Source organism: Protobothrops mucrosquamatus, unplaced genomic scaffold, assembly GCF_001527695.2.
Source record: "Protobothrops mucrosquamatus isolate PMUCROS unplaced genomic scaffold, P.Mucros_1.0 scaffold359, whole genome shotgun sequence".
Lineage (NCBI taxonomy): Eukaryota > Metazoa > Chordata > Lepidosauria > Squamata > Viperidae > Protobothrops > Protobothrops mucrosquamatus.
In genome coordinates this window covers 179,803-194,668 of record NW_015386694.1, presented here as the reverse complement: position 1 = coordinate 194,668, position 14,866 = coordinate 179,803, and the positions used below count along the sequence as shown (strand labels likewise).

The 14,866-nt window shown below is 37.6% G+C and overlaps 1 protein-coding gene across 1 annotated transcript in view; it reads left to right on the top strand.

The window, feature by feature from the left end:
- Nucleotides 1-14,866, top strand: part of AMN (amnion associated transmembrane protein) — a 70,901-nt gene that overhangs the window by 30,928 nt on the left and 25,107 nt on the right. The window contains exon 4 of the mRNA XM_015815658.2: nucleotides 13,996-14,083. Within this exon, the coding sequence (XP_015671144.1) occupies nucleotides 13,996-14,083 (88 nt within the window). The remainder of the gene's footprint in view (nucleotides 1-13,995; nucleotides 14,084-14,866) is intronic.

Genomic DNA, 14,866 nt, shown 5'->3' with positions numbered 1-14,866 from the left:
AGAGAGGGGAGAGGAAAGGGAAAGGAAAGAGAGAGAGAGAGAAAGAGGAAAGAGAGGGAGAGGAAAGAGGCATAAAATAATTCATTTGCATTTAATTGTAATGGTTCAAAGAATGTTCGGAAAAATGTTCGGCCCTCCAGCACGTTCACTTCATCCAATCTGGCCCTCTTTGAAAAAAGTTTGGACACCCCTGCCATAAACTGTTCATCTGCAGCATATTTCCTCCTTCGTTGTTGATAATTAATCCTATAGTTCAACCCTGAGCTACATATATTCTTTTCTATTTAAAACCAATATCCTAATCGAAGAATTACTGAGGACAAAACCATACCCCCACTAAAATAGCAGGACAAGCTCCTGTATATAAACAGAGAGCAATCCCCACACACCCACTAGCATTGATTAAGTTACCTAGTTGGATAATTAAACAAACAACCAAGCTCAGAGAGCATTAAGGACTGCACAAAATTCAATAGGTCTATCACACTCAAGAAAAACTCTGGATTTTCTCTTGGGCATATATTTGGCACCGTAATGCCACCAGCTACAATCTCCAGAGATGGGATTTAGTTTACAGAGCAAATGGAATTCCTGGTTACCCGGAGGCATTGGGGTTTTATGTACTTCAAACACCACTGAAAATGTCTTCCTCTACGTTTATCTGCCACATCACCCAGCCCATGGCCTGAATTTTTCAATAAACCCCATCCCAATAGAATAGTTGAGTCATAGAAAATTGGAAATGAGGCAAATGAACATCAAGTTGCCCAATCCTATCCCGAATAGGGACTACAGGGTCATAAAAAAGCGAGTATTTATGCTGAAGACAGTAGTGATGTTAGCATATGATATTCTATTCTTTGAAAAGCTAAATTGTTGAAAAGAATGATACTTCTGCTTCTGCTTAGATGTTTTCTCTTCTTTTTCATGTTGCATGTCTTTCATATTTGACCTCATGGACCAGAAAGTCTTTTTACAAGTTAAAGTGCAAACCTTTTCTTTAAAGCAGGGGTCCCCAACCACGGGCCATGGATCGGCACTAGATCCAACGGGACACCAGAAACTGGGCTACACAAACAAGCAAAATCCTATTCAAGCACACATGCAGGATGCAGACAGCATACAAAACCACATCCCCTCCGGTGCCATGGAAAAACCTGTTTCCATGGAACCGGTCCCTGGCACCCAAAAGGTTGAGGGCCACTGCTTTAAAACCAGTGCTAATGTACTGTTTGTTGCAAAATTATCCATGTTCCATTTGAACCCCAAAGTAAGAATTAAGATTAAAATACAGGCATCTGGTAGAAGTCACAATTACATCATGCAAATCACATAATCCAAGTCACTTGTGCAGGGGTATCATGATGCATATGAAACCACTTGTTTCCCTTCTCCCTGTAGCCACCTATGGGCAAAAATATATTTGTATTTAGTACTTTGAAGTCTTCAGGGCATTTCACGTATATGATCTTGAAGTACAGCCTAATTATTAGTGGGTGCTTCAGGCTCTACAATCATTACCAATAAATGCAGAGTGTTATTTTTAACCTATCAAGCTCTATATGCTTGGAGCCTAGGTACCTGCAGGGCTGCATTCACCTGCATGATTCAGCCCATCTACAGTAGCATGTTCTTCCTGGGAAAAGCTTTAATTATACGCCATTTGTCTCAGGTAAGTGGAATGAAAGCCAGGAAGCGCTGTTTCTCAGTGCTGGTTCCACTTTGTCTCATCCTTTTTATTATCCCAGGAATTGCTTAAGACTAAAATTTTCTGTAGGACATTTAGAAATGAGTTTGACTGTTGCCATCTTACCCCATTTTTATTTTGAAATTAATTTATCTGCTAGGTTTTGCTTTGTACCTTGGTTGTATACTTTTACTACAGGTTGTTGCTGCTGTTTTATCTTTTTTGTGATTATTGATTTTTTGTTTTGCCGTGAGCATTTTAAATGAATGGTTATTTATCTGTATGGATGCAAACCACTGCAAGTTTTTTATTGATTGGCAAAAACAATAGAATAGGAAACACAATCTTAATAATTCTTGCAATCATCTATAACAGAGTTCTACATGGGATTGGGGGAAGGAAAGAAATAATGTTTGTTTAGAATGTCAAGTTATTGCTGGACTGACATAAATAAGTACATATATAAGTACATATATTGTGGTTTATTTAAATTAAAAATAATCCATAATTGATTGTTTATACAACTGCTTAAGCATAACTCTTGGCTTCTAAAACAGATGGGCTTGGTTTCTATATCATGCTAAGCCAAATAATAGTTTAACATGATGTGTGAATCCACAATATTACATGAAAGCATTTGTTGTTGTTTTTTAATATATTTTATTGATTTTTTGCAGTAATAATCCTTGGTGCTTAATAAACAGTGTGTTGTCTGGGTTCATATATTTGAAATAATAATAATAATTACTTTCTATAATTCCATGATCAATATATTAATTAATAATATGTTTCCTTGATCTTCCCTTCTTCCAATGGTATTCTCCTTTGTCAACATTAGGTAAATATAATAATATTTTCAATGCATACAAGGTTGGATATAAACCTTTTTTTGTGTTTGTACAAATAACAATGACATCCATATATAACATCTTTTCTAATTAACTTATATTTCAATTGTATTTGTAAAAGTCATCTTATTAGGTCACTATGTGTCCTGTTTTCAAAATTCTTATTAAAACTTAATTTCCCCTCAGTATTCAAACCATTCTTATCAGTCATAGTTTTCTCAAAATTGATTATCTAAATATCCAAACTTTTCATTTACATACACCATCCCAATATTTTCATATTTCATATATTATAAAAATACTATACTACTTTTATATCCTATAACATCCACATATAACATCTTTTCTGAACAGCTTATATTCCAACTATATTTGTAAAAGTCATCTTGTTAAGTCACTATATGTCCTGTTTTCGAAATTCTTATTTAAGCTTAATTTCCCCTCGGTATTCAAATCATTCTTCTCGGTCAGAATTCTCTCAAAATTAATTACCTTTAAATATCCAAATTTTCCATTCACATACATCATCCCAGTATTTTACATTTCATATATTATAAAAAATACTATACTACTTATATCTCTTATCCCTCTTACTATAGGGTCCCTTTATATCCAAAATTATTATTCTTTTAACCATATTCAAACAAATGTTTAATCATGTAGTACTCCATCTGGTAAGTCGAATCAAATCTCTTAAGTCTAACTCTAGCCTTCTTTTGCCAAATAGCTTTCCAAGTTAGTATATTCCGCTTGCCAGGAAGTTCCTGTATTTTTGAAAGTATTGTTGGGAGTGAGAAGGATTCTGCTATTCAGGGTTCAATTATAAACCAGTCAGAGTTGCAATCCAGAATATTTAACCACCTTGAAGCCTTCTAGTAAATTCCCCCCTAGAAGATTAGCCAAGAGTCAAAGTTTTTCTTTTTCTGCAAACAATTCTTGAGCTTAGACAACAGTTAAAGTTTTCTTTTTCTGCAGGCACTTTTAAAGCTTATAAATGGCTCAGTATGTTTTCTTTCTTTGTTCCCAGCTGTTTTCTATTTGGCTGAAGGTTATTAAAGTTCAAGGGAACAGATTATTCTTTGTTTCTGGGCGTCTTGCCAATTTCTGAGTCAGAGTTACTGTTGTTCTATGCTCTGATTCTCCACTAGATGTCAGTAATTGTTTATTTTCCAACTTTTTCAAATAAAAAAAATTATTTTTTTTATAATTTCATCGAAGCTCTTGAGGGTATAAAATCTTAACGGTTTTCTTAATTTTCAAATTTATCCAGACTATAGTATTATTAATTTCATTTCAGTATATTTCTTTCCCCCTTAGAAGTTAATTTGCCACTTCCATCTATGGAGGGATGGGGATTTGGTCCCCTCCCTCACTTTTGGAGAATTTCTTGCTTTGGGGATCTTTTCCAGGGAATCAGTTATAAACTAGAAGAGAGAAGATCAATATTCTCACCCAGTTTCAAGCACACTGTTCACCATTGTTCTGGCTTGTGGTTTTGGACTTCGGTTGCTTATAGCTTGGACTAGACATTGATGTGCAGCTAGCCTTTCTCCTGTTGGGTTGGAGGGCTTCCCCCGGATTGAGTGGATCGATTGCCGTTATTCTGCGATCATCAGGGTGCCTCTCCTTCTTTTTCGCCACTCCAGGGTGACTTTTGACCCATTTAAGGTCCCCTGGCAGGGCAAAATCACCCATGGGGTGTGGAGCCTCGTGATCCCTCGTCCGTGTCGCTACAGGGCAGAACCGGAAGTCACATTTGTTTTTTTTAAATGCTGTGATGGGATTACCAATATTTTTAGTACCATGGAGAAGTAATTATCAGTGAAAATCTTGCTGCAAGCATAATGTAATTTCACTATATCACAAATTGGTGAAGGAATAAAAGAAATGGATTTTAGTGATGAATTAAGAGATGCTGTGGATGCCTATCCTGGTGCTTGAAGGCTATGGGGGTTTGGATGTAGAGCTGTAGGCTTTAACTCCATGGCCAGAAGGGCCTTTACACAACTTCATGTTGTGTACAGGTTGTGCCTGTTTCTGGATCCATGAGATTTTGCTCAGTTTCTCATGCCTTGGTCATCTCCTGAATGTACTACTCTAACACCTTGCACATAAAGCTGCCCTTGAACAATATCTAGAAGTTTTTCCTGGTGCAAAATGCAGTGGTGTGAACAGTTATGCATATTACAAGAAGGACACACATTACATCTCTGCTCTGTGAGCTGCATTGGCTTGCCAGTTTGCTTCTGGATACAATTCAGTGGGCTGATTTTGACTTTTAAAGAGGGCCATGTTATTTGCGGGACCACCTCTCCCTGATTACGTTTATCAGACCCATCAGTTTCAGCAGAAAAGACATGTTGTGGGTCCCATCTACTAATGAGTTTCTTCTGATGGGACCCAGGAGATGTGCCTTTTCTACTGTGGCACCTACTTTCGGGAACATCATCCCCCCCTGAGGTGAAGTTAACCCAACCCTTGTGGCATTTTGGAAAATCCTCAAAACATGATTTTTTTTATCAGGCCTGGAGATCCCTTGCGAGTAGTGAATCCACACATTGGTTGAACCTCTTAAACTTAATTTAACCCTCTCATAGTCTTGTTTTTACTTATGTTAATTATGTAATTATTTTAACTGTTTTTTATATTCTAATTTTTGGTTTTATTGTGTGCTACCAAAATCACCTTGTATGAGATGGGCAGCTATATAAATTTTATAAATAAATAAAATCTGGAATATTCCACTGAAGAATAAAGAGAACATAACAAGCGGTGCTAAAATGCTTAACTCATTTCCTCTTCCAAATGAAAAATATTCCATGCTTGAACATTATTGTAAGCATTACCCTTCCAATCTTGCCATTTTGAAAACCAGAATAAGTATTTCTTTAGATTAATGGCACAGCATCTGCAGGTCTTGTAACACACATATCCTTTGGCTAATTTCATGCAGTTCTTATCTAATTTCAAAAGTATTGCAAGTGATTAATTCAAACCCAGAGTGAAGATTGCCAGTCCCTGGTAATGGTACCTGGGCAAAAAAAGAAGAGAGAGATAAAGAACAAAGGATTGCGAAGAGAGGAGAAAAAGGGGAAGGCTGGACAATACATTACGTTATTGATTCAAAGACCTGCACTGAACCATAACATGGTTTTGCTTCATGAATCTTGTTCAACCTACAATGATTTACAGATACACAGTAAGTCTTTATAAGCTTTTTCAGATTGATTGATGTCAAGAACAATTAACCAATGGAACAACCTGCCTCCAGAAGCGGTGAATGCTCCAACACTGGAAGTTTTTAAGAAGAGACTGGACAGCCATTTGTCCGAAATGGTATAGGGTTTCCTGCCTGAGCAGGGGGTTGGACTCGATGACCTCCAAGGCCCCTTCCAACTTTATTATTATTATTATTATTATTATTATTATTATTATTATTATTATTATTATTATTATTATTATTATGTGACCCCCAAGCAGGTCAAGAGAAAAAAAAATAATTTTAATTACACTGCAATTTGATTAAAATCAAATGTAATTTAAATGACTACTTTCCAGTCTTAACTTTAATAATTGTAGTTTAGTATTGTTTTTGCTAACAACTTTTGGAAGTCTACTGAGACTTTCAATACTGGCCTCTCCTAAGGCTGGAAGTATCTTTGGGCCTCAGTTTATACATGCCTACTTTATGGTTTGAAATACTTTACAAAACCCAACCAATTCCAAAAACCAGTGTTAAACTGATTATTTGTTAACACAATTGGGAATTCAGTAAGAAGCAGAGAAAAGGAAAGACAGTCTCATGATGGCCTTAGTCATTGTCATTTCACAGTGCAAATTGGAGACCTTCTTAATAAAAAATTCTATCCCATCTCCCTTTTGGCAGCATTATTATGTATAAGGGCAGGTTTCCCATAGTATGCCCAGAGAAAGGGGATGTGTCATGTACGTGTTTCACTTTGAGAGCAGGCAACTAAATTTCATTTTTGATGTGTGCCATCGTGCCCACAGTATAAAAATGACAATAAAGGTTATCTTATCTTATCTTATCTTATCTTATCTCATCTCATCTCATCTCATCTCATCTCATCTCATCTCATCTCATCTCATCTCATCTCATCTCATCTCATCTCATCTCATCTCATCTTATCTTATCTTCTGAACTACTTCCTATTGAATAAGGCACCAGAAAACCAAACTCTCTCTTTGGCTTTGCTCCCTGGAGCTCTTGGTATAAATCTCAAGGAGGCAGAATTTTCTGCAATGTTGGATCAATGTCAACCTGCCCTAAACAGAGTTTTATAAGGCAGCTAAGGAGAGAAAACAGAGAGATGCTGACAGCTCAGCATATTTTAAGACTTCTGGAGAGGAGAACATCAAAAGTATAGCTGTGGTAACATACATCAATCAGCGTGCTGAAAAATGGATGTATGAGAAAAGTGATCCAGGCAACCGCTACATCACTCATCTCTTTCCCCCTACCATACACAAACATTAACTGTGAATTTTCCTATGCCTGAAAGAGAAAGTAAAGCTGTGGAAATCTTATCACATGGAATGAAATTTGGAGAAAAATATATCTACTTTACACTAAAGGACCACTGCCCCAGCTTAGATAGTAGCAGGCCTCAGCTGTATTCTCTAAATTGGAACAATTCAGCGGATTTAGCAAATCCACCTTACTCTACAGTAGCTAGATTGTGTGACTTATTACAATATTCTTAAATTGCTTTGGCTAAAAAAAGTCTCTAGAAACAATATGTAGAACAAAGCACTACACTACCAGAACAAACCCAGATTAAAACATGTTTTTATAAAGTTCAGGTGACCGTTTATGGACTTTTTCTTGCCGTAAGGACTGAAATGTTGATTTATGAATTTGCATATAAATAAGGGATGAGTTATGGGAAGAAAAATATATTTCTTTGTACCCTTGTAGGGGATAAAGAGTTATCAAATTTGTTTTTATTTATTATGATGAAGATTGGAAGTCACTTCACATATATTTCTTACTATCTTTTGCTTTTTTCTCTTTTTTCTTTGCACTTTTTTATTCTTTCTATTTCTTCTTTTTCTGACTTTAGTTTGTATTTCCTTTTACTATCATAATTAAATTTTTAATAAAGATTATGAAAAAAAGAAATAATACGGACTAAATCCAAATCCAGGAGAAACCATTAGCTGTTGAGGACTAGAATCAGCCATGATTTTTGCAGAACTTAGTTTTATAGTAGGGTTGATAAACAAGCTTATCAGACTTGTTAATGCCTTGGGATGAAGGACTGAAGGAAGATATTTCCAGATTAAATCTGAACTATAGGGTAGGAAATGTTCAATTACATAAATAAGAACGGAAGTCAAATTGCATTTTATTTTTGAATGCCTTTTTAATGCAGAAAGGCAATATTTGTAGCCTGACATGTGCATAGGCTTGTTAAGTAGTTTTTATATTTATAACTGTGTAGATTGTATTCTTTTAAGCTAATAATTTATCTCAACACTCTTGTCAATCTTATTCATGAACATCTCAAACAAACAGTTTTGAAGTGTCAGCAGTTTCTGATAAATATGGCTTATTTATTCTGATAAATAAGGCTGATGTGATTCAGCCCAAGTATTAAATTTGTCAAAAAAGGCAGTATTTAGAACTATCAAGAGTCACAATATCACATGAGGATACCTCCTGATTTGGATGTACAGTACCATATTTATTTGAAAGAAAACAAACCTGAATTTAGGATACAAAAAAATCAGACCATGTCACAAAGTTCTTTTATCACTTGAGTTGGAAAGAAATACTTGTAGAACAATTTCATCTGGTTAAAAAGTAAAAAAGTAAAAGATAGACCATTTCATCATTTCACTAATGAAAATATGTAAAAACAAGTCCAGTATTTTACCTGTTCCCCAATCAAACAAACAAACAAATCATAAATTCCCTAGATAAGGCCCTTTTAGAAGGAGCAGGTAGCTTAATCCCTGGGCAAAAAATTCATGGAGGACAGTGATCAGTGATTGGAGAAGAGACGACACTCTTGATAGTATTCAGTGCCTTCCATTTATTGGTAACTAAGCGGTATTTTGGAAGAATGATTATTCTTATTTTAAATAAGAAGCCAGTAATTATTTTCAAGCCATGGCAAAGATGAATATCAATGTATCTGGTCAATACCTGGCATGAATTTTGTCCACTCAACATAAATCTCCCCAAACTTTTGCAATATATCAAGAGTTCTAAGCAAATAGGTCAATTTCCTTATAGTTTGAAAATCTGAAAACCAAGGCTGCTACCATTCCACAGTGTTTTGGAACAAGCAACAGAAACATCCAATATAGTTTAGGGGTTAAGTACTAATTATTATAACATTCTCTTGAATATTTAGACCAATATTTAGAGCATATTCACATTTCCAAGTTGTTCTGTAGCAAATATGGTCCTCCAACCATTTCTGGAAGGTAAGAATGAACATTGGCTTCTATTTCCCATCCAGAATGTGACCTCTGCCCTTATTTCCCTTTTTCCAAAGTAAAAAGCATATTTTCTAGCTTGTGCTGGCTCAAGAATTGCTATCTCATTTGTCAGATAGACTTTACTTTCTACTAGATATCTCGTCCCCCCCTCCCACACTTTGATAAGCATTTTCTCACTTCATATTCCCTGCTCTGCCTCAATAAGTTCTGATGCACTTCTGGGGCCTTTCTCAGTTACATAATAATTATAACACTTCCTCAGTTCAAAAGCCACTAGAAACCTTTTTACTATTTTTGAAAGCTACCTACTTTTCCAATGCTTGATGCATCAGTAAACTAATTAAAGTTTAAGAGCTATAAGAAAGAAGCTCAGGAAAAGAAAAATAGTAATTTTTTAAAAAAAATCTTGTTAGGCTACAAACTAACAATGTGCTAGTCAGAAACCTGGGAGTGAAAATCAGCCAGAGAATTGTCCATGTGTTTTTGCACGGCATATAATAAAAGATATGCAGTTGTAGTTAGACCAGTGCCAAATTAACTGGTTTTTAAGGTTTTTTTTCTAGCTCCCTCCTTACCTAGGTTTGCATATGTAAAAAACAACAACAGGTTATATAACACTGTTATTCAGTAAATCACCGTTGGCAGATTTTGTACAATACACTAGAATAAAACTGGACTAATCATATTATGGCTTAGTGCAATTTGTGAACCTGTCTGAAGTATGCTTGATATAATGAGCAGCAGATCACCATTGTCTTAAAATGGTGTTTATAATACTTTTCTCAAGTACTATGACTAAAATATGTCTTGTTGCCAATAAGATAACTGCAATGCAACTTTGGTTAATGCAGCAGTAATGCTACTATTCATTAAACATTCAAATAAGAATAGAAAAATGTGCCTCCAGAAAAGCTATTTTGGAGGATTGCAAAAGCATCTGGAGCATCATGAGAGGTGACCTCTCTGCTCTTTTCTCAGTGGGGAGTCTTCACCGAATGCTTTCTTCCATGAATGGAAAAGGTCTTCTATTCCTGAAACAGCCAATCAAAATCCAACCCCCAATTTTATTCATCCTTCAAAGAATGCTGTATCAGCTTGCTGCTGGGATAGACTGTTCTCTTAGCAAACACATTCTGTGCGGGATCCAGTTTGGTCTTTTCTCTGAAACAACTTGACAGCCTCCTCAAATGTGAAGACAGATCAGTCAGGTCCAATTTTCTCTTTGTATGAAAAGGTCAGGTATATGTTTGCTTTGGTTTTAGTTTTTTTGTTTTGTTTTTTTCCCTGAGCATGGATTCAGTAGCCAGCAATTACTGGCAAACCTCTTATCCTTAGATTCCCTTTCGTCTTCCTCATTTCACCCCAACTGAAAACAGAAATAGTGTTTTATTCCATGTAAGCTATATAGACAGGTCTGACAATCTGCTGCCACCTCCTGGTAAGAATGGGCAAACACACTAAAAGAAAAGAAGAGACCCGAACAGATGGAAAGTAATAACTGGAAAATGTTAGAATCTGCCTCTCTTTCCACTCTCTCCTATTTCCAGTTTTAATCTCAGAGGTATGCATTAATGTAAAGAGCCTTGCAGGAAACTTCTATATTAAAAAGCTGTATACATCTCAGAGAACATCAATCAGTGCTAGGGTAGCTATAAAGCACTCAGCCTCAGTTTATGGCAGGAGAAGAAATTCAGCATCGAACGTTACCTCCAATCAGCAACACCGTGCAGGCTTGATTGCGAACAAGCCTTTTTGCAGCACTCCCAAGTGGTTCCAGCACTGCAGAACAGCATGCTCTGATGATGCAGTCGGTGACATGCGAGCAGGACAATGCTGGCACGATGCAGGCAGAACAAAATGAAAATGGTTTCGGCTGAGAGGAATGAAATCAAAACGACAGCATAACAGATGACATCTAATAGAATCGTTCCACCTTAAGAACACTTCGTACTTCCCATCTCTGACAGCTGTGTAACAGTGACTAAAAGAATTGGCTTTTGAACGTGGGTAAACCTAGAGATGAGCCCCACAAATACCCTTAGCATTATTTGTGAGGAAGAAATTATTGCTGCTACCCCCCCTTCCCCCATGTATGCTGCTCTGAGCTTATCAGAGACAGAGGCATATCTGAAAAGTTGGTCAACTACTTAAAATGTTGCCTTCCAGAGATGCTAAAAATGTTCATGTGGGATGGAGACATGAAGAGACATTTCCAGATGGAGACTCACTTTGGCCATAAGCCAAGACCTTTGGTGACTGGTTGATGTCATAACTGGGAACCTGCCATAAGAAACAACTCCAGGGTATCTCAGTTATTTTTTTGAATGAAAAGTTGTCATTTCAAGGCACTGAATAGACAGGAGGGAAAGATGCTCAAACTTCTGTCTAGGTTAAAGTGGTGTCATAGCAATATGCTTTTGTCCTTAAAACACCTGGAAATCCACAAAATAGCTTAGATATTAGAGATATGGGAGTAGGGAAAAAATCCCTGAGGCAGAGGAGCTAGTGGGACCTCTTGAAATTGCCCAAAAGCTGGTAACTTTTTATCTTGCTGTTCTTCTCATCACTTCTTCCTACTATTCTTTTTTGCCCCCAAGACAAGAGGCTGGCCTAATTTAGAAATAAGCAAAAATAAAGCATGATCAGTTTCAGTTTCCTTTGAAAATGGATCCAAGAAGACTGGAGGTGGAACATCTACAAGTAGTCCTTGACTTATGACCACAATTGAGCCCAAAATTTATGTTGCTAAGTGAGAAATTTGTTAAGTGAGTTTTGCTGCATTGTACAATTTTTCTTGCCACATTTGTTAAGTGAATCACTGCAGCCGTTAAATTAGTAACACCGTTGTTAAGTGAATCTGGCTTTCCCATTGACTTTGCTTGTCAGAAGGTCACAAGAGTTGATCACATGACCCCGGGCCACTGCAACCGTCATAAATGTGAACCAGCTGTCAAGCATCCGAATGTAAATCACATGACCGTGGGAATGCTGCAATGGTCGTAAGTGTGAAAAATGATCATAAGTCACTTTTTTCAGTGCCGTTGTAACGTCATACGGTCACTAAATGAACTGTTGTAAGTCGAGGACTACCTGTACTCATCTGGAAGTGCTGAAATGCTTCAACCCAATGATATTCTGTCCCCTTTAGGGTTAAGATGGCTCCTCCCCCCTTTTATTTAGTAAACGAAGGAAGATCTTTAATTGGGGTTTGGAAAGAAATATTGATATTAGTTGCTGCTGTTTGTTAACACTGGTGCTCACGTTTCTTGCAGTTGGTGTGATGCATTATGCATTTTTTATGATTTATGAAGTAGCTAAATGGCTATGCAGTAAATGGCCTTCTCCCAGAGAATTTAACTTTCCATAGGCACTAAAAACAGCATTTTGAATATGAATACATTTTGAAATGCTTAGGGAAGGAAGGACAGATTATCAAAAAAAATTCTTAGACGTAATTATTTCACAGCCCTTTGATTATTAGGAACCCAGATCCACCTGATCTTCAGTTCTCCAGGCTGTGCTGCCATCCTTCAGTGGCTTGTTCTACATTTTCTCCATTTGCAATTGAGACTGAGTATTGGTTGCATTCCATCTGTTGGCTTGGAAAAGAAGAGAAGATTGGATAAAGCGACAGAAGGAGAAAAGTGCAGAGAAAAATCAGCTCTTGGTGTGGGCTTGATAAGTCAAGTCATGCAACCTTTTTAGAGCATTGTAAGCCAGGAGACGTGGGGCCATTCCTACCATTAAAGGTAAAGGTTTCCCTGTCCAGTTGTCTTCAACTCTAGGGCTCATCTCTGTTCCTTGGTCAAGGAAGCCAGCGTTGTCCAAAGACATTTTCTGTGGTCATGTGGCCAGTATGGCTATATGCCAAGGCTCACAGAACGCTGTTACCTTCCCACTGAAATGATACCTATTAATCTAGTCACATTTGCATGCTTTCAAATGGTTAGGCAGGCAGGAGCTGGGGCAGGAACATTGCACGGCATCTCAAATCTGGGCTTTCAGCTTTCCAGCTAACAAGCTCAATGTCTTTAACTGCTGAGCCATCGCACCTTCCTGCCCTACCATTGGGAAGAACAAAATAAAGGCCAAGTGCCTCCAACATTAGAGCTCACTGCACTGACATTGTGAGTGGGGAGCCACTGACAGTCACATCCTCCTGAACATTTTTATTCCTGTTAATGGTAAGCTAGCATGGCTACCACAGTTGTGCTAAGGAAGAGGGCACTTGCAGAAGATGCTCTTCACATGCCATCTCCTTGCTTCAAAAGCTAGCAGATCTTTCCAGTGGATTTGGAAGTAGGGTTGTAGCATCTTAAATATCTGAGGGCCATCTGTAATCTCTGGGTTGTCCTTAGGTAGATCATCAAATTAAAAAAAAAAGCACATCTGTTCTTTTTTCACAATTTTGAGACTTGCTTTGGCTTGTAGATAATGTACTGTTTTGTTTTTTTTTTAATCGTATTTCCATTTGAAATGAAAGAGCCCTTGTAATTATAGTTAATTTGTCTTTGCTTCTCTCCCACCCTGAAGAATGGCATCCTGTATCTGAGTAGACCTTTGGATTTTACAGCATTTCCTTTCTTATTAAAATGAATTATGGGCAATGATAGAAAGTTTCAAGGGGAACTCTGCAACTTTCAGTTTAAGAATTCTCTGAATGTTATATTATATTTCAGTTATCCACATTCCCCAGGTCACTCTGAATTGTGCAGCCTAAGAGAAAAAAGTCACCTTCCCTTATATCAAAATAGTGGTTGTCAGAATAATTAGGACTGTCTCCTTTAATTTCAAATGGAAATATTGTATAAATAATAAATGAATCAATATTGCCATTACTGACGATGTTTGGATAGTGCTTCTAAATAATACAAAGTGGGGAAGATTGTAGTTAATGGTACATTATGGGCATTAGCTGGTCTTCAGCAGTTCAGCCCAGAGAGAAATTGCAAAATTTATGTCTTTTGTTTATTCTGTTTTGCTGCTTAGTACCTTCCACTGAACGGAGAATTCATTATGGCCCCCAGTGCTGGATTTGCAGCTTTCGATGGCAATTACAGTCCAGGATGTGAGACAGGTATTGGGCTCAGCCAACTATTAATTAGTCATGCAAAATATAAGCACTATGAGATTATTCCTCAGTTGTGCCGCTGTTCATTTGAGTCATTTTTCCAGTTATAATAAACTTTCCCCTGGAGCTCTCCAAAGTTTTTGGAATTATCATTGGAGCTTTCCTTTTCCATATTGGGAGGAAGATGAAGGAAATTACCAACACCGGCCATGTATATGTTTTCAGACCTTTTCTGTTGGGAGGTGTTATGGATAAAGAGGTGTACTTTGTTCTTGCTAACACTGCATTTGCTATAGGGCAACTCACACAGAGCAGGGCTTTTCAACCAGTGGTACGGGTACCACCTGTGGTACATTGCACCTGGCAGGTGGTACGCAACCATCCTAGAAAAGTGGTAACGGGGGAGGGGAATGAGTTGAACTGGTGGCAGCACTGCACAAGCCTGAGCGAGAGATGGTTGGAGCTGCAGGGCTGTCAGGGCTCAGCTGAAGTGCCAGGATCAGCACCAGGCTCTAGCTGGAGCTCGGCGCTGATCCTGGCACTTCTGCTGAGCCCAGAAGAAGCGCCGATCAGCTGGAAAGTTGCAGCCTCTCCAGGGTCTTGTGATTTACATTCAGATGCTTGGCAATTGATTCATATTTATGACGGTCACAGTGTCCCAGGGTCATGTGAAATGACCAAAACCTGACGGGGGGAATAAAAAACAAACACCCCACCCCCGCTGCCAATCCTCAACAGAAATGCTCACAACAATGAAAACCTCGGACAGGAGGAAGAGCGCCGCCGGGT